Source organism: Ixodes scapularis, unplaced genomic scaffold (genome assembly GCF_016920785.2).
Source record: "Ixodes scapularis isolate PalLabHiFi unplaced genomic scaffold, ASM1692078v2 PGA_scaffold1__304_contigs__length_218370807, whole genome shotgun sequence".
NCBI lineage: Eukaryota > Metazoa > Arthropoda > Arachnida > Ixodida > Ixodidae > Ixodes > Ixodes scapularis.
Window position 1 is genome coordinate 100,800,454 of NW_024609846.1, and position 19,384 is coordinate 100,819,837.

At 43.8% G+C, this 19,384-nt stretch overlaps 2 protein-coding genes and 2 long non-coding RNA genes across 4 annotated transcripts; all 4 read right to left on the reverse strand.

Moving 5' to 3' along the window:
* Positions 1-3,553: 3,553 nt before the first annotated feature.
* On the reverse strand, positions 3,554-7,550 carry LOC120846228. Its single transcript, XM_040217918.1, has 7 exons — positions 7,542-7,550; positions 7,356-7,463; positions 6,932-7,039; positions 6,720-6,827; positions 6,508-6,615; positions 6,296-6,361; positions 3,554-5,979 (listed from the first exon to the last, which is right to left on the reverse strand). The coding sequence occupies exons 1-7, from the start codon at positions 7,548-7,550 to the stop codon at positions 3,745-3,747; spliced, it is 2,742 nt and encodes a 913-aa protein (XP_040073852.1). The 3' UTR covers positions 3,554-3,744.
* A 90-nt stretch (positions 7,551-7,640) lies between these two features.
* LOC120846218 lies at positions 7,641-8,093 on the reverse strand. Its single transcript, XR_005716984.1, has 3 exons — positions 7,992-8,093; positions 7,780-7,887; positions 7,641-7,675 (listed from the first exon to the last, which is right to left on the reverse strand). It is a non-coding gene; the product is annotated as an uncharacterized LOC120846218 (long non-coding RNA).
* An 89-nt stretch (positions 8,094-8,182) lies between these two features.
* Positions 8,183-10,324, reverse strand: LOC115321142. The gene is made up of 10 exons (XM_040217919.1): positions 10,274-10,324; positions 10,099-10,200; positions 9,902-9,994; positions 9,690-9,797; positions 9,478-9,585; positions 9,052-9,159; positions 8,840-8,947; positions 8,628-8,735; positions 8,416-8,523; positions 8,183-8,311 (listed from the first exon to the last, which is right to left on the reverse strand). Exons 1-10 carry the CDS (start codon positions 10,283-10,285, stop codon positions 8,183-8,185), a joined length of 984 nt encoding a protein of 327 aa, XP_040073853.1. The 5' UTR covers positions 10,286-10,324.
* Positions 10,325-10,343: 19 nt separating this feature from the next.
* Positions 10,344-14,282, reverse strand: LOC120846219. Its single transcript, XR_005716985.1, has 4 exons — positions 13,236-14,282; positions 10,632-10,733; positions 10,443-10,502; positions 10,344-10,360 (listed from the first exon to the last, which is right to left on the reverse strand). It is a non-coding gene; the product is annotated as an uncharacterized LOC120846219 (long non-coding RNA).
* Positions 14,283-19,384: the final 5,102 nt, after the last annotated feature.

The window sequence follows — 19,384 nt, forward strand, 5'->3', positions numbered from 1 at the left end:
TAAATTTAGAAGAAGCCAACTTTACAGGGCTTTCACTAAGTTGCCACTGCTGTCAATGTGCACAGCACCCAATTTTCTCGTTGCAGCCAGTGGCAGAGCCATTGTACGGGAGATAGCAATGAGCCATGCACTGCAGAGAAGCAAACTCGGTGCAGTATGGCATACAATGACAATGCTCCAGGGATGGGCAGTATTTCAAATACAAGTATTTGAAATATGTATTTCAAATACTTTGTGTGTTTTGCATTTGTATTTAATTACAAATTGGGTAATGCATTTGACGTGTGTATTTAAAGGAGCTGTGCAACGATATTCAGTTGGAATGTTTTTCTCTCTACACGAGCTTACTGGCACACCTGGGACTCAAGGATACTCACACGCAACGCCATTGGCCAAGAAACTCCTTTGTTGCGGTGTAATTTCAAGGACAAAAGCGATCGTTTTCATTCAATCTCTCCTTTGCAAAATTTGATGACGTAACTCGGGGATCGCAGTACACCCAAGTGACGATATTTGAATGCGGTTTATAGATTGGACCCGAGCATCGCGTGGGCATTCGACTTGGGCTCGTGACAATTGCTAGCTCGAGAAGCATTCGGGTTGTGACCCGTGTCCAATCGCTGCAACGACGACAACAGCCGAGCCATAACAATGTCTGGAACTCAGCGCGTGTCCTCCGCTTTGCCAACCCCAGCGCGTGGCTATGATCAACACTGGCGGCATATAATCGGCTCCAGATCACGTGGCCGCTTGTTCTGGCTGCGAGTTGAGGGGGCAAACGCTGCTCGTTTTTCTTCAATTTTTTTCTGGGACTTCTATTGCGTGGGGTGAAAAACGAACGCGTGTTTCATAGGTCATTAACATTAGGGATCCGTTTTAAGCGGTATTTGCGCAAAGTACAAAAATTGTTGCATTGCTCCTTTAAATACTAAAACGTGGGTATTTCAAATTCAATTAAATACATTTTTGAGGGCGAAAATACATTAAATGCACTGTCCCGAGCAGGAAGAAAACTATGTTCTGCACCGAATGCAGTGTCTCTCAATCATGCACAAGCGTTTAGTGACTTCGTGATTACGGTGCTAATCCAGGGCAAGAATAGTGACGAAATCGACGTTCCCAGGCAGACTGGCTAAAAAGTGAATGTGACAACTTGTGATGCTTTCCAGCCTGATATCCATCCACATTTTTGCCTGGAACATTCTAAATGCGCGGGTCGTCCAGATTTTCGTAACTGGTGCGAGTTGCAACAATAAAAAATTATCTAGCTAGTGCTGCGCGTCTTGGTTCTTTGCTGGTCTATACCAAAATGTAATCGACAAAAAAAGGTGCTTGAAACTCTGTACTTTTTTCGCCTATTACGTCCAAGCTGATTACATTTCTTTGTGACTATATTTTTATTACGTTACAAGAGCCTCGCACACTAACTCCCAAGCGTGCGATGCAAAATTAAAATGAGATACCCAGAAACCCGTTGCAGGTGCCCTGAAGTCGCTGACGTAAATTTTGAGGACTGTATTTGGAAAAGTATTTGGAGGAGACCAAATACATTTGGTTGTATTTGTATCTTGTACTTAAATGCTTTTTTGGAAATGTAATTAGATTTGTAATAAATACATTTTTGACTAATTTATATACATATTTGCATGTATTTTGCTCCATTTTCAAATTAGCATATGAAAGGCTAATCACAGCCCTGCCAGATAACTTTTTTTTTGTGACATACAGGCTTTTTAATTTTAATTCAAACATTTTTTTTTTTAATATGGTGCGAGTTGCGTGGAATGGTACTCAGATAAGAGGGCGACTGTCATAATATGCTAATTAACCAAAATTTGTGACTGATATATGTGACACGTTGGTTCTCTTGGGAATGCTGCAGAGAAGCCGCATTACAAAAGAAGATGCAAACACAAATTTAGAAGAAGCCAACTTTACAGGGATTTTACTAAGTTCACATACAGATACCGAAGGACTGAGCCTGTCAGTGCGATGCTCATCCAACTCAACTTGGCACCATTGGAAGAATGAAGGAGAGTAGCCAGATTAAAACTGCTGTATTTGATACAAAACAAAAGGTGAAACATAGATTAATTAGCTAGGACTTTGGGGCGGTCATACTGAAATGCTGATGCCGATGAAAGCCCATGGATCGACATTTTTAAGTATTCCTTTTTTCCGAGAACCATAGCTGAGTGGAACAACCTCCCACAAGATGCTTTTGCATGTGACACCGTTGAAGGCTTTGAAGCCGGCCTGAGAAGCCTCGCCCAACAACACATATAATGTATTTTTCTTTATTTTCTGTTCTTTAGTTTGCTTATATTTATATACATTTAAACGCATCTGTGTCTAAATCATTCATGTGCATATCATTCGTGGAAGTGCACTTTAAAAATGTGGTTATTTCAGTAATAGTCCATTCCTGTAACGGTCAGGCCAACAGTATGAATAAATAAATAAAAAAAATTGTAACTGGTGTCAATGTGCACAGTACGCAATTTTCTCATTGTAGCCAGTGGCGCTATGTGGCAGAGCCATTGTATTGGAGACAGCAAAGAGCCATGCACTGCAGAGAAGCAAACTTCTACCTTTACAAGATGTCCCCTTCCCAAAAAAAGGAAAAAAAAAAAAGACTTTACTCGCTAACATGGCTCGCAAACTTCAGAAACTTACAATACCAAGTTGTAACTGCTCTCAAAAACGTATTTCCCTGATCACATTTTCGTGCTAAAATATCAAGTCTGATTTCCGAGTACAGAGGAAGTAAAAAAGAAAAATTGATTTCAAAATGGCGTAAAAAAAAACTGTTTTTTGTTTGGCGTATTTTTCCTCCATTGTTGAAACATATCTAAAAAGCAGTTTTTCTCTTTCTTAATACTCCCGAGTTGAAACTTCCAAATAGTAGCACGAAAATTTGACCAGTGAGACACTTTTGAGTGTTGTTAAAACTATTGTTAAGTGTCTGAGGTATGTGAGCCACCTTAGCGAGTAAAGGTTTTGGGGGGACACCCGGGACATAATGGGAATTAATACATTTTCTAAATTGAGACATATATACCAGTTGTTAAGGGCTATCATTTCACCAGACCACTTGACATCGCCCCTTTAATTTGTCAGTTCTCAGGCTCGTTTCAAATCATATAAGGCACCTTGTGGAAATTTTAATAAATTTTGTTTCGTAATCAGGCTGCTGCAACAGCTGAATTTTAGCCCAGGCCTGCATCTTCTTTCCAAAATCTAGCGCCTAAAATTAGCAGATGCCAGCTAATAGTTTCAAAATTTGATGAGTGAATGCATCCAACATCCATTGCAAAATAATCATTTCATTCTTTTCTTTTCTGTCATATTTCTTAATTTTTATTTTGTAAACCTTGTAACAAGCATGAAAGGACTCATATCGAATGCATAATATAAACACTCTTCATCATTATAACCATGAGCCCAACTGTTGAGCATTGCAGCAGTTGTTTCACACAACTAGCACATAGCCAAAGCTGAAGGAAAATTTTTGCAAATGGCCAATAAGACAAGAATATGTAGACATATGCAGTCAGGCCAGGATCAAAATTTTATTTGGGAACAGGTTTTTACAAGCTCTTATTTTTTCAGCAGAAAATACCACACTATTATTAATCTTGCTTGACCTATTTGAACTCCATGTCCCACACGTGGGTGATTTCGCATTAAAATCAACAGGCCGCCCCCCCCCCCCCTCAATGTCATTTAAAATCATCCAGCTACTCATTCCTTTTCGTATGGGTTAGGCAACAACGAAAAGTACTCGCCCCCTCCCACTTTTATATAGAGACATTTCACGTGTATGCTTTCAACAGGTACAACAGTCACTACATCGGAGACAGAACACTCCTTCACGTGGTGTACATAAAAAGGGGCTTCAATTTTATGTTCCTGAAACAGAATAACAATCTTCTCATTTAGACCTTCCTTATATGCTAATATCTGTATAATTTCTCCTACTTTTCCATTTTTCAATTGAACAAAGCTGTTATTTTGTCGCTTAGCCAATAGATACTCCTTGGAGTGATATATTTCGCCACTGATGGACACCTTCTTAAAAGCTCTTAATCGCTGTGATGGCAACCCTAAGCATAACGTATTAATAATCTGTGAAATAGCACCAAGCTTTCCTTTTCCTAAAAGCTTAACACGAGTTCTTGAAGCCATCGGTGTAAAATCCTGGTGACCCATACGTTTTGCGCAAAACTGACGAACCTGTTTGTCTTTTCCATACTTGTTGACAAATGTTGAAACAGAGCGATAAAGCAACAAATTCTTGGCTATTTGCAAGGGAACTTTACGGGTCCCTTTCGAAAGCTTTAAAAGGAAGCCATTGCCCGACTCGAACGGAAAGGCCGAATGTGCCCACAGCGGGCCCCACTCTTTGACACTCTTTGCCATATGCGAGAGAACATGAACATTAAAAGTCATCGCATGGGAACCATAAAGTTCTTGTACACCACATACAAACTGGGTTAATAAAATATCAGCCTCATTCACGCCACTTCTACTTATAGAGTTCTTTAAAAGAATATAGATACCATTTGACAGAAGAGCGAAGTGTTTCAGGTAACGTTCAGGAAGGCACCCTTTGAGACATGGTATGGCATAGTAGAAAAGCCAACATTTCCACTCTGATGCCTTCCACTGACACCGGTTGGTTAGTGACCTTGGCAAACGTGAAATGGACCTGGGAGGACGAATGTTCTCAAGGTTTCTGTCAATGAGATTCATTGTTCTGGGTGATCCAATGTAAAAGGGTTCCCGAGCAGATGTAACCCACATCTCTGTAATCTGTCTGGCAACACCCAACAGAACTGCATGCATATAATCTGGAACAAAGCCAGAGACAATACCAAAAGCTGGAATAGACAGGAGTGCAGATGGTCCTTTCACACCAAAGACAGTCTTGTTTTCAAGAAAAGCAGTTTCCATTTGCTGTTCCATTTCTACATCACTTCGATCAGAGTATGACTGTAGAGAGACTGGATAGCGCATGGCATTTTCAATATACTCTCCAGGGTGGTAGCACCAACTGCATCCATGATGCCCATTGAACTGTGTTGTCTTCTGCATGATAGGTCGTGCTACACTGTCAACACAACAGCAAAGTCCAATGACTTTGCTGTTTACAACTGTTCCATCATGCCTTTGCCACGAGAATCCCTCAGTTGCCAAACTGACCGCATCATCAGCAAATTTCGAGAAAAACATGTCCATGTTTGTGTCTTTTCCGCCACACCACAAACCGGCCAGTAATAAATTCTTTTGTCGCAAAGTCGGAGGGAGCTCATTTATCGTTACTTGAATTGGCCAAATGGACATATTTGATGATTTGAAGACAGATGCACCATCAGAATTAAATGTGTACGAAAGATTGTCTTCACTCGCAAGAATTTGACCTGGCTTTGAAAGTTGTTTGTACAAGACACCATCGTATATGTCCTCAATGTTAGATTGGTGTTCCTTCTTCCTTCGGAATCGATAATTCAGGTTGTTTTGAATATCAGGATTGCTTTCTAGCATGCGTTTCAGCTGGGGAGCCAAAGGCAAAGTGATAAAATAAGACAACTTTTCTACAAGTGCAGAAGTTTGGCACTGAGCACAAGTCACATGCTTGCTTAAAAGTGCGTCTTTTGTAGCAATATAGGCAGAGCAGTAGTTGCAATAGACATGGATCGACATCATGTCAGATGGTACGGAGAACAGACCATTAAACAGGTACTTTGAACCAGGCAGCACTTCACAGCCAAATGTTATGTTCAAAAGTTGCAGGAAGTCAACAAGAGCAGAAAAGGTGAAACGATGTTTGCAAAACAATGTTAAGATCATGAGAAGGACCTCAGCCACCATGGTCTTCGAGCACCTGCAGATTGGAGAACAGAGCTCTATGTTGCCGGGATCCTTTGTCGCAGCTGCTGGGCTGGATGACAGTACATACTGTGGCTCAGGCGTACACTGGAACAGAAAAGAGATCCATAACTAGGATTCCGTGTTTTTAAAGTTTATCTTTCGTGAAATTCGGAGGGTGTTTTTCGGAGTTTAGATTTTATCTGAAATTCTGCGTTTATCTGAGTTTATTTCTCGTAAATTGCCAATTCTCCGAAATTCGGAGCTTAGCTTCGCTGTATTTAACCAAAATTTTGAAATAAAAAACAGGCTCCGGTAATGAACACCTAACAATGCAATGAACCAAAGCGCTTCAAATATTTACAATGAGTGCAGCCCTGGAGTACTGCACTCGCTGTAAATATCACAAGGAATCAGCACTTACGTCCAGGTGGCTGCCAGGAGAGCCTTGGAGACAGTCACCTTTGTCGAGCAAGCAAGCCTCCTGAACCTGCGGCGAGTCGGGAGGTTCCGACAAATGAGAAGGCTGAATATGCAAAAGGGAGTTTCAAGCACCTCAGTCGCATCGAGCACTACTTTATCATGGGCTGTGCCTATAGAGGGTCTTCACAGAAGTCATAATAAATCGGCACTTACGTCCAGGTGGCTGCCAGGAGAGCCTCGGAGACAATCACCACCGTCGAGCAAGCAAGCCTCCTGGACCTGCGGCGAGTCGGGTGATTCTGACGACTGAGACGGTTGAATCTGCAAAAGAGAGTTCCAAGCACCTCAGTCGCATCACTCACTACTTTATCATGGGCTGTGCCTATAGAGGGTTTTCGCAGAAGTCATAATAAATCGGCACTTACGTCCAGGTGGCTGCCAGGGGTGCCTTGGAGACAGTCACCTCTGTTGAGCAAGCAAGCCTCCTGGACCTGCGGCGAGTTGGGTGGTTCTGACGACTGAGACGGTTGAATCTGCAAAAGAGAGTTCCAAGCACCTGAGTCGCATCACTCACTACTTTATCATGGGCTGTGCCTATAGAGGGTTTTCGCAGAAGTCATAATAAATCGGCACTTACGTCCAGGTGGCTGCCAGGGGTGCCTTGGAGACAGTCACCTCTGTTGAGCAAGCAAGCCTCCTGGACCTGCGGCGAGTTGGGTGGTTCTGACGACTGAGACGGTTGAATCTGCAAAAGAGAGTTCCAAGCACCTCAGTCGCATCACTCACTACTTTATCATGGGCTGTGCCTATAGAGGGTCTTCGCAGAAGTCATAATAAATCGGCACTTACGTCCAGGTGGCTCCCAGGGGTGCCTTGGAGACGGTCACCTCTGTTGAGCAAGCAAGCCTTCTGGACCTGCGGCGAGTCGGGTGGTTCTGAGGACTGAGACGGTTGAATCTGCAAAAGAGAGTTCCAAGCACCTCAGTCGCATCACTCACTACTTTATCATGGGCTGTGCCTATAGAGGATCTTCGCAGAAGTCATAATAAATCGGCACTTACGTCCAGGTGGCTGCCAGGGGTGCCTTGGAGACAGTCACCTCTGTTGAGCAAGCAAGCCTCCTGGACCTGTGGCGAGTCGGGTGGTTCTGAGGACTGAGACGGTTGAATCTGCAAAAGAGAGTTCCAAGCACCTCAGTCGCATCACTCACTACTTTATCATGGGCTGTGCCTATAGAGGGTCTTCGCAGAAGTCATAATAAATCGGCACTTACGTCCAGGTGGCTGCCAGGGGTGCCTTGGAGACAATCACCTCTGTTGAGCAAGCAAGCCTTCTGGACCTGTGGTGAGTCGGGTGGTTCTGAGGACTGAGACGGTTGAATCTGCAAAAGAGAGTTCCAAGCACCTCAGTCGCATCACTCACTACTTTATCATGGGCTGTGCCTATAGAGGGTCTTCGGAGAAGTCATAATAAATCGGCACTTACGTCCAGGTGGCTGCCAGGGGTGCCTTGGAGACAGTCACCTCTGTTGAGCAAGCAAGCCTCCTGGACCTGCGGCGAGTCGGGTGGTTCTGACGACCGAGACGGTTGAATCTGCAAAAGAGAGTTTCAAGCACCTCAGTCGCATCACTCACTACTTTATCATGAGCTGTGCCTATAGTGGGTCTTCGCAGAAGTCGTAATAAATCGGCACTTACGTCCAGGTGGCTGCCAGGGGTGCCTTGGAGACAGTCACCTCTGTTGAGCAAGCAAGCCTCCTGGACCTGCGGCGAGTCGGGTGGTTCTGACGACCGAGACGGTTGAATCTGCAAAAGAGAGTTTCAAGCACCTCAGTCGCATCACTCACTACTTTATCATGGGCTGTGCCTATAGAGGGTCTTCGCAGAAGTCATAATAAATCAGCACTTACGTCCAGGTGGCTCCCAGGGGTGCCTTGGAGACAGTCACCTCTGTTGAGCAAGCAAGCCTCCTGGACCTGCGGCGAGTCGGGTGGTTCTGACGACCGAGACGGTTGAATCTGCAAAAGAGAGTTCCAAGCACCTCAGTCGCATCACTCACTACTTTATCATGGGCTGTGCCTATAGTGGGTCTTCGCAGAAGTCATAATAAATCGGCACTTACGTCCAGGTGGCTGCCAGGGGTGCCTTGGAGACAGTCACCTCTGTTGAGCAAGCAAGCCTCCTGGACCTGCGGCGAGTCGGGTGGTTCTGACGACCGAGACGGTTGAATCTGCAAAAGAGAGTTTCAAGCACCTCAGTCGCATCACTCACTACTTTATCATGGGCTGTGCCTATAGAGGGTCTTCGCAGAAGTCACAATAAATCAGCACTTACGTCCAGGTGGCTCCCAGGGGTGCCTTGGAGACAGTCACCTCTGTTGAGCAAGCAAGCCTTCTGGACCTGCGGCGAGTCGGGTGGTTCTGAGGACTGAGACGGTTGAATCTGCAAAAGAGAGTTCCAAGCACCTGAGTCGCATCACTCACTACTTTATCATGGGCTGTGCCTATAGAGGATCTTCGCAGAAGTCATAATAAATCGGCACTTACGTCCAGGTGGCTGCCAGGGGTGCCTTGGAGACAGTCACCTCTGTTGAGCAAGCAAGCCTCCTGGACCTGCGGCGAGTCGGGTGGTTCTGAGGACCGAGACGGTTGAATCTGCAAAAGAGAGTTCCAAGCACCTCAGTCGCATCACTCACTACTTTATCATGGGCTGTGCCTATAGAGGGTCTTCGCAGAAGTCATAATAAATCGGCACTTACGTCCAGGTGGCTGCCAGGGGAGCCTCGGAGACAGTCACCTCTGTTGAGTAAGCAAGCCTTCTGGACCTGCGGCGAGTCGGGTGGTTCTGAGGACTGAGACGGTTGAATCTGCAAAAGAGAGTTCCAAGCACCTCAGTCGCATCACTCACTACTTTATCATGGACTGTGCCTATAGATCTGGTCTTCGCAGAAGTCGTAATAAATCGGCACTTACTTCCAGGTGGCTGCCAGGGGTGCCTTGGAGACAGTCACCTCTGTTGAGCAAGCAAGCCTCCTGGACCTGCGGCGAGTCGGGTGGTTCTGAGGACCGAGACGGTTGAATCTGCAAAAGAGAGTTCCAAGCACCTCAGTCGCATCACTCACTACTTTATCATGGGCTGTGCCTATAGAGGGTCTTCGCAGAAGTCATAATAAATCGGCACTTACGTCCAGGTGGCTGCCAGGGGAGCCTCGGAGACAGTCACCTCTGTTGAGTAAGCAAGCCTTCTGGACCTGCGGCGAGTCGGGTGGTTCTGAGGACTGAGACGGTTGAATCTGCAAAAGAGAGTTCCAAGCACCTCAGTCGCATCACTCACTACTTTATCGTGGGCTGTGCCTATAGAGGGTCTTCGCAGAAGTCATAATAAATCGGCACTTACGTCCAGGTGGCTGCCAGGGGAGCCTCGGAGACAGTCACCTCTGTTGAGTAAGCAAGCCTTCTGGACCTGCGGCGAGTCGGGTGGTTCTGAGGACTGAGACGGTTGAATCTGCAAAAGAGAGTTCCAAGCACCTCAGTCGCATCACTCACTACTTTATCATGGACTGTGCCTATAGAGGGTCTTCGCAGAAGTCATAATAAATCGGCACTTACGTCCAGGTGGCTGCAAGGAGAGCCTCGTAGACAGCCACCCCTGTCGAGCAAGCAAGCCTCCTGAACCTGCGGCAAATCGGGAGGAGGTTGAATCTGCGAAAGAGAATCCCAAGCACCTCAGTCGCATCAGACACTACTTTATCATGGGCTGTGCCTATAGAGGGTCTCCAGAGAAGTCATAATCAATCGGCACTTACGTCCAGGTCGCTGTCAGGAGAGCCATGGAGGCCATTTCCATGGTCCAGAGATTCGGTTCTGCAGGGCTCTGGCAAACAAAATGGTCCTGACAACCTAGGAAGCTGCGAATAAAATATATTTTCAGTTTCTTTTCATAGTTAGACTTACAAAATAAGTAACAACTGAGCGGCATACCCTAGTTTGCATTCGCCAGAATGTAGCACGAGGCACCTCAACCGAGGCGTTTGAGTGCAAATATTGTTTCCGGGATGTTACTGTGTCCTATGAGAAACACACAAAATATAAAATAATGCACCATGACGTTTAGCCAGTTTACAAATTGATAAAATAGAACCAGACTCACACGAGACGATGTTGGTACTTCTTGCACTGAGGAGAATCTCGATGACTCTTCGTCCTGGAGCTAAGGAGCAGAAGATCACCTTGTTCACCCCTCTTGAATACTTATATATATATATTCAAAATATTTGAGGTGTTTCAATGCTTTATTCATATATAAAGCCCTGGAGTTTTATAACATGAAAGTGCTTACCTCACGCTGACTGCCATTTCGTGACTGTATATACTCATCATTGATGTCAAGTTCACCAGCCTCTGGTGAGAAAGCTCCCACTGATGAGCTAGCAACCTGTGACTTGAAGGAAAACAAGCACATGCAAATCACCTCCTAAAATACATTCTCTGCTTTATCGGCTCTTTAGCTGCAGTAAAATGACTCCAAAAGAATTACCAAGAAGCATTCATGAATTATATGCAGATTTTTTTTCCAATTCATCTGATCACAGAACTTCTCGACATGCAGCTAGTATTACAAAAAGTTTTCTTGAAAACAATCGAGATTCGCATGTTGCAATGTGAGATACATTGTATTTTTGAATCAGTGGCATAATATGTCGAAACCACATACAGGCTTTTCTTTTTAGTTCTTTACAGAATTTAAACAAAAAAAAAGAAGGTTATAGCTATGTGAACGCCATATTCATGTATGTTTGTAGGGCTCGGCAGACATTAGATGATGAGATAAACGTTACAGTATGTTACATGATTAACAAATTTTCTTGATTAACTTTTTAAATAGTGGTTTGATGGGCCTAGTTGCAATAGCAGTTTTAAAGGGGGCCATCAATAAAGCCAGCCAAATTGACACAGCTTCTGGAGAAAAAAGCTCTGAGATATTCATAGTTAAAACTTTGCCTTTCTTTACTTGATTTAAAACCGCATGCTAAAGGGTGCGCCTGATTATGATGCGTAGAAGAGAGACGCATCTATTTCGGGTCCATCGTCACTATCTCGACAGCATGTCTTTGGTCGATGAGCTGGTGTAACACTTCCAAGATAGTGACGGATACACAGAAGTAACTATAACACTCTTCTATATCACTCTGCTACTAAAGATTTAATAACAAAGAAATGAATGTGGGACAGATTCTTTTATATAGAAGCGGGACACATCAAGCAATAACATTTAGATTTCTGGAATCCTTGTGGGATGTATATCAAATTTGCCCAACTGATGCCCCTCCCCTCCCTATCACCTGCTTCTCCAAACATGCCAGTGCAAAGCAGCAAAGCTGGCCGGCCGCGCGCGCCGAGGAAAGAGATGGAGATACGCAAGGCACAGAGACTAAATGGAAAGCAACCTGAAAGGGCCGAGCACAAGACAAGACATGCGCCTCGGCCTGTGTTCGTTCCATTGTTGTTGCTTTCCTTTTTAATTCATGTGACTTTACCAACAAGGGCAAAAAGGAAAAAAAAAAGATTGGGAAATAAGGAAAAGGAGGGCAGCTGCAAAAGCAACGCAGGTCAACCCCTTTCTTGGGCTGCATCGTGTGAAGATGTTTGCACAAAACAAAGGGAAAGAAAAGGCGACAAACAGGAAATTAAAACATATGTTTCTATGGAAGTTAAGTTCTTTCGACATTCGTGCGCGAAGAGGCAGGAAAAGCTTAAATATAAACCGGAATCATGTCAACAAGGTATTGACGTCAGCAATAAGAGGGAAAGTGCTGTGGGTTTCGTACTAGTTTAATCCATTGCTTATTAAATAACTAAGTTTTTTTGTTTTTTTTTTATTGTGTTTAGGGCCACCCTTCATTGCGTGTAAATCATATAGTTAAAGGGCCTCTCCAATGATATGCTTTTCTTTGCACTCCCTGCTTTTTTAGTGGTTCAGGAGACACAGGGAATTAAAACAAAACCACAAAATAATAGTGCTTTATACTTTAATTTGACAAGGCACGGAACACTTGGATGTAAGGTGGCACTGTGTGGTGCTAAACGTGCGTGGCTGATGACGTTGAGTAACCTAGCTTTCTTATTAGCTACAGTCATCAAACGTTGCCCCCGAGCATGGAACAACGTACTGTGTTCACCATCCTAATTCTTTCAGTTCGTTTTTATCAAGTTTTGTGAGTGTTGAACTAAACAAATTGAGTTGAAAACTGTGGAAACAACTAGGAAACCACCCAGTTGACGCGCCCCACCGAGGAGCGGTGCCACAGTCCCAGCATTGCAGGCTCCTGATATCTTAGAGTCATTTTTCTTGCTTTTCTAATTTTAATTTGCCCATAACGTATGAAATAATGCAAATTTTGTAAAAAAAAAATGTTTCTTTGTGATACTACGCTGTCTGAGGTCATCCTCGCTGCAGGTTCCAAACCAGTCAAAAAAATCGTTGGAGTGGCCCTTTGGAAATTGGTTCGAGGAGAGTTTTAGATTTGGGCATGCGGCACTGTCAATTGCACACCACAAAGATGCCAGAATGCGTGGTGTACACATGCCAAGCACATATCCAGGGGGTGGCACTTTCACCCCCTCCTCCTCCTCCTCCCTGAAACAAAACTCTGGTCGTCCTGGCTACATGCCTGACAAATGCAAATAGTGTCAATCTCAGTAATCAGTGACACCGGCATGTTGCCTGTTTTGTCTGTCTTGGTTTAGGATTGAGTGCTTGCATAAAAGGAAGCAATCGGAAGTGGTAAAACTTGGTTCTTCAGGCAAAACACAAGAAAGCTCCAATGCTGTACGTTTTCGCACTGTGTCGCACAGTGAACGTTCAATGCACTTCAGCCTCTATTGTGCTCAAGTTGACAACTCTCTGCATATAGCATGAATTTAGGGACCGAGACAGACTTACTTGAGTCAGCAGTCGTCTCAATGTTTCTCTAGGCACTTTGGCTGAAGAATGTGGCTCAAGATATTGCTTGCGGCGCTTCATAATCCTATATAAAAAAGAACAGTCAGAAAATATAACAAAATATTTATCCCCACGGTGCGGAACGACTTTTAGCTATACACCAACGTGCAGGGGTGCACTGTCTACAAACACGGCCGGAGAGCCATGCACGGTAGAGGCATGTGCAAGAGCGACTGCTCTTGCCGTGTTTTCGCTATTGCGTTGCATCATGTATATTCGCTCGCTTGCGCTTCTGGCGTGTTTTAACTCAATTTCTGCGGGGTTTTTTTTGCGTAACAAGTCATGTCTGACTCTTAGCGCTCATTACCAGAGCCCGAACGGCAGCAATACAACGGCAAACTGTGCATTAACAGTGCTACGTCCCACCGTCGATCTGTCAGCCAGGGTGTCTGCCAACCTGGAAAACATGGAATTCTCAGGAAATTTTGCATTATCTACAGAAGTCAGCGAATAATCAAGGAAAATGACTAGTGAAAGTGCCACGGTGGTGCGGAACAAAGTTTGACGGTTCCGCATCAGTACGGCCATACTAAATAATGTTGCCGAAATGTCATCCTTAGACCCAGAAACTGTCAAGGAATATGGTCAGGGAAATCTGGAAAAGCTCAAGAATTTGAAATAGCAATTTGGTAGACACCCTGTTTAAGATTCAAGGCACGATTGTATCGAGCAACCGCCGAACGCAGTAAGAATGAAGTCCAGGCAGTCTGATTCAGACAACTGTTTGTCTATGGATAGGTGTGCCACAGTGCTGGGAATGGAGATTGCAGAGGAAGCTACAACTGCTACAGCTTACCTCCAACGAAGTGCTTGCCACACAAGCGATCGTCCGTACGCGGCAACCATTTTTGTGATCTACGCTGTTTATCCACCTTCTGCGCCTGTCAGGGTTCACGGGGCACTTGTGGAAGCTTATTCCGCTACTTTTGGAGTACCTTTCGGCACAATCAACATCCACACAGCTTTGCGGCACGCCAAAATGCTATGTAACACATGCAAGCTGTCCACTATTTTGCCCACACCTGGCACACCTGAGTCAGTTCAACACAATCGCAGCGCCGCCGCAACTCTGTGCATCAAACTCGTGCGCTGCTGTATACGTCGTTTTCAGATAAGAACGAACGGCCACGTCCAGTGACCATTTTTAACTTTGATTAAAAATATATATTTTGCTGACTCAGTGTCCAGAAGGACAAAACATCTTATTTAAGTGAAAAAAAATTTTGACTTAAGTGAGAAAAAAAGTTAGCAGCATCCCCTTCAGTCTGAAGCACTTTCTCCCGATTGCGCACCATCGGGAACCCACCCTCCCCACCCCCACCCCACCCCAAAAGAGTTGTGGCTATATGACCTAAATATTTTCTGTCATATTATGCGTGGGGAGGATTAATTCAAGGTATTTATCACGGACTACCGCATATATATATATATATTATATTTTTTAGATCATACATCTGTGTCCGGTCAACATTTTTGCTCTTTGTATTTTGATATCTTACTCCGTAATGTGTGGAGGGAACAAACTCACGAAAGTGTTTGCAAGAAAAATACTATTTTGTGACGAAAATAATTTAAGACAGAATCAAGGCGGCAACCCCGCTATGCCATTTCGTCAAGCTTGATGACACATAAAGACTAAGTACAAATAATAGAAAACTAAAATATTTTATAGAAATTCTAGCTTATAGTGACTACATTATGATGGACACTAACTAATGCAAAATATTTTTCATTAAAAAGACAACAATTTGCTGTAAAATAAGTTACTCAAATTTGAAAAAAAAAAATCAAATTATATAATTTTTTTTAATTGCACCTTCAAGCTGCGGAAAATTTCACATTGGGACATTATCGAAGCCCTCTAATAATTTTTAATTTTAAGCTAGGGCAATAATTTATATAATACTGATAGATGTTTTTGGGGAGAATACGTGAGAAGATCCACTGCTATATATTGTAAAACTTACAATAACAAATTTCAAATATAGAGTAAACACATAAAACTACCCAAGTATGTGAGCTTTGAAGTGCTATAGTTTTTTGACAGAAACAATATATTGCGGCATGTTCTTTTATGAAAGCACGCGCCGATGTGGAGTGGAATACTTTATCTGAATTCGAAGATTGAAAATATTTTTTTGCCCATAGAATTTGAGTAACTTTTCACTTCGGGACATGTTTGAAATACTGTAACTATTGTTAATTATACATTATAACCCCAATTTATACTTAGCTGACAGACCCTGTTTGAAAGAGCACATCAGAAAATGCTCAATAATCAAACTCCATGATATAAAAAAATAATGAATATGAGGTAAAAACTCTCTACCAAGATTATGCATTTGCGACACGCAATATATATTTTTCTTACTAAAATGGACAGTTGGGCAAGTTGGTAAGAATGCATGATGTAAAAGCGAAAAATGCAAGGACAAAGAGAACTCTGTTTTTTTTTTCTTAATACAATAGTTGGTACAGTCTGCACATTGTCCTGTGTCTTCTCTTCTCTTTGTCCTTGTATTTTTTGTGCTGTTTTCCATCCTGAATATATTTTTCACAATTCTATGAATATTTGTGAATGTGGTCACCATAGGCTATTTCTATCAAATATTTGATAAGATTGCTGCCTTGCTGTAGTTTTTTTTTTTTTTTTTTGCGAAATTTCTTTTTTTTTTTTTTTGTTTTAGAAACCTTTGTGGTCTCATTCTACAGGGTGTCACAAAAGAAAATTTACACGGTCTTTTTTACCGCAAAAATAAACTAGGCATCGCCGAACGCTCATTCTCCGCCCAAAGGTAGAAAAAAGCTAGAGGTCACAACCAGACAGAGTTTGGTCAGTCTATGATCTCGCCGCCGAAACGCTCTCCTCCCGAGTGAGCCAATCAGCACGCGGCGTAGAGCGAGAGGCGTGAGCGCATGCGCGTGAACTCCCGGCCGCTCCCACCTGAGCGGGGAGGACCGCCATCTTCAATCATTCTCCCGGCGTAATGCGTGGGATCGGCATCTAAATCTCGATTATTGCCTTTTATATCGCTGGCTCTGGCAAGAAAATGACATTCTGTTATTCCTCGGTGAGTTAAAAAGCTAATAAATTAAGATTTTTCGGCGTATGGCCACAAACTTTTATTCAGGCGAAAAAGAAGTCAGCCCGTAGCAGACGACGCGTAGCCTCAGCAGTGCTCTTCTAAGACCAGTCTCCGACAGCGTTGCTAAAAAATGGCGGTCGTCTCCTCTCTGCTCCCTTCTTTCTCTCTCGCTCCTTCGGTGCTTTCCTTCCTTCCATTTACTTTTCTCCTCTCCGGCGCCTTCGTCGCCACACCCACTGGCCAAACTCTCCCAATATACGGCTCTGCAGCCAGATGCCAAAGTCTTCTTTTCTGGTTTTCTGAAAATTTCAATGGGAAAATGAAGCCCATTTTTGCCCGTTTTCGGTTTCTGGTGCTATAGAGCCCCATGTGTTCGAAAACTCCGTCGGCCGCCATTTTCCCATTGAAATTTTCAGAAAATCACTTATAACTTTTGATTAAGTTATCGGATCGGGCTGAAACTTTGGCATCTGGCTGTGACCTCTAGCGCGACATTTGGGCGGAGAATGAGCGTTCGGCGATGCCTATAGTTTATATTTGCGGTAGAAAAGACCGTGTAAATTTTCTTTTGTGACACCCTGTATTTACACATTGGGAGTAACATATAAAGATATTAAAAAAGCAAATGTAGACCAGACATACATGCATGATCTTATCTGAACAGACCTAACTGTAACCATGTTTTAAATTGGTCATAATGAAGCCTCTGTATTTTGAATTCGAACGTTTAAGTGTCATAAAAAAAAATATATAAAGATAGTGACGTACCTCTTCTCAAGTATGGATAGGTACCAAACCTGCCCATTCATTGCAACCACAGTAGCGTCAATTTGTCCAGTTTTGTTGGCTTATAAATTTATAGGTTCACAAATATTGCATCATGTTTTTACACATCGTGCTGATGCATATTATAAGCGTTGATTTGGACGAGATAAAAAAAATCGAAGATCGATGGGCTTTTTTACAATTACGTTTAAACTAGCGCGTATTTCGTAAAATGTCCCTTTTTGAGTGCTTCCCGTAGATTTCTCCTGCTAACCAAAACAACAATATTAAGCTCGACAATTAACGGCATAAAGGCCAACACGCTGGCAAAGTTTAAAAATCCTGACTTTTCTGAGATGCGAAGGAAGAAAAAAAAACCTTAAATTCTAACATTGTGTTTCAGTGCAGTCTTTTCGATGTTTGGTTTCAAAATAACGACGTGGTTAGTCCGCGATAAATACCTTCAATCTTCCCCATGCGTAATATGAAAGTAAATATTTGTAGCCATGTAGCGACAGTATTTTTTTCGGCGGCAGGGGATGCCCGAACTGCCAATGTTAAATAACGGAGAAAGCACATTTTCAAACTGAGGCGGTGCTTCTGATATTTTTTTTTCCACAAAAAACTTTTTTTCTCCACGTAACTAAGATTGGTTTTGTTCGCTTGTGCGCTCAGTCAGCAAAATATATATTTTTCATCAAAATTAAAAATGGTCGCCGGACATAGTCACTCATTCTTATCTGAAAACGGACCTCTACAGAAGCGAAACTCCTGCCCACCCAGCCCTTACAAAGGGCTGGGTGTGCAGGAGTTTCGCTTTTATAGAAACTCACTGGAAATGATCGAGCTTCAATAGAAACTCTTTGCGAATTTCTGTGAGGACGTGGTTCTAAGTAAAACACGTTTCAAGCCAGGCAGGTCACGGAGTTCGAGAAGCCGCGTACGCAGAAGATGCTTTGAGAACACATAAGAACTCACCTCAAGAGACGATCTCGAACGAACGCACGAAACGATTAAGTTTTTTGTTTTTTCTACAACCAAGTCTCGATGTCACGTTTAGATTTCACAGAATGCACGGACTCACTCCTTCGTCGCCAACTCCACGTGTATAACCGCCATGTGAGAAGCCGTGCGTGAGAAATGAAGGGATACTCAGACACTACGTAGTTCACTGTGCCGCAAGCGCGAAGGCGCGAAGGGCGCGAAGTGGCGAAGTCAGCTAAGTCTTGAGAGCTGCTGGAAGACGTGGTACGGGAAAAATCGTTAATGAATCGAAATTGATACACACAAAGTAATTATTAATATATCTACGCAAATCCAATAATGTGTATAATCATGGAATGATGCACCTCGGCCCGCCTATGAGGCGTGCCTGAATGACGAATGGCACCTCCGGGCCTCCGGGACGCGGCCAGACCAGACGACGCACGACGCGAACGACGCTGCCGACGCGACCTGACACGACTGCGCACTACGCACCGCGCAGCTCCACAACCGCAACTGGAACCGTTGGCCTGGCGCAGCTTGGCTAGAGCACGCGCGTCTCCGCGGTTTTTTCGCGATTCCAGTGAGTACACATCTTATCGACTGTGCCTGCAGTGGATTGCTCCTTGTAACATCACGTTGGAACATTGTCACGGCACCAGTAAGTAAGATTTTGGCGTTATCTGTCCATGCGGGTCGCTCGTGAGCTAGGCCCAACGGCTTTCCTCGCAATGGCGGCATAAGAGCCTAGTTTAGCTTAGTGCGAACGTGGGAGTTGTGTGCGATTTTTAATAGGCTATAAGGAGTATTCACTGGGTGCCATATTTGTGGGTGCTGTTTAGAGTGCATGCTCAGAACGAACCCACAGTTCGTTCTGCGGAATCCACGTTACAAAAGAACTGTGGAAGCTCGCCATCAGCACGCACTCAGCAGTCGCGCACACAGCTGTGGCCGCCAGTGAATACTACCTATACTTCGTCTCACCTTAGTATGGACTATTGTTGTCCGCACGTGCTAAAGGCGAGAGCTAATTGCTTTAAAAGAAACCCCGGCGGATGCACAAGCTCTCGTGCTACGCGAGCACCAGTCAAGGCTACTGCGTGTCGCGCTGGTAGCTGGAGCCTCGCGGTTAGTCCATGCTAAGCTAAGACAAGGTATATACGTCCATAGATTAAAGAATGACTTATTATAATTTGTCGGGTTTAATACCGTTCAGTAATTTCGCTATAACTAGTCAACTACCGCGTAGTTGTA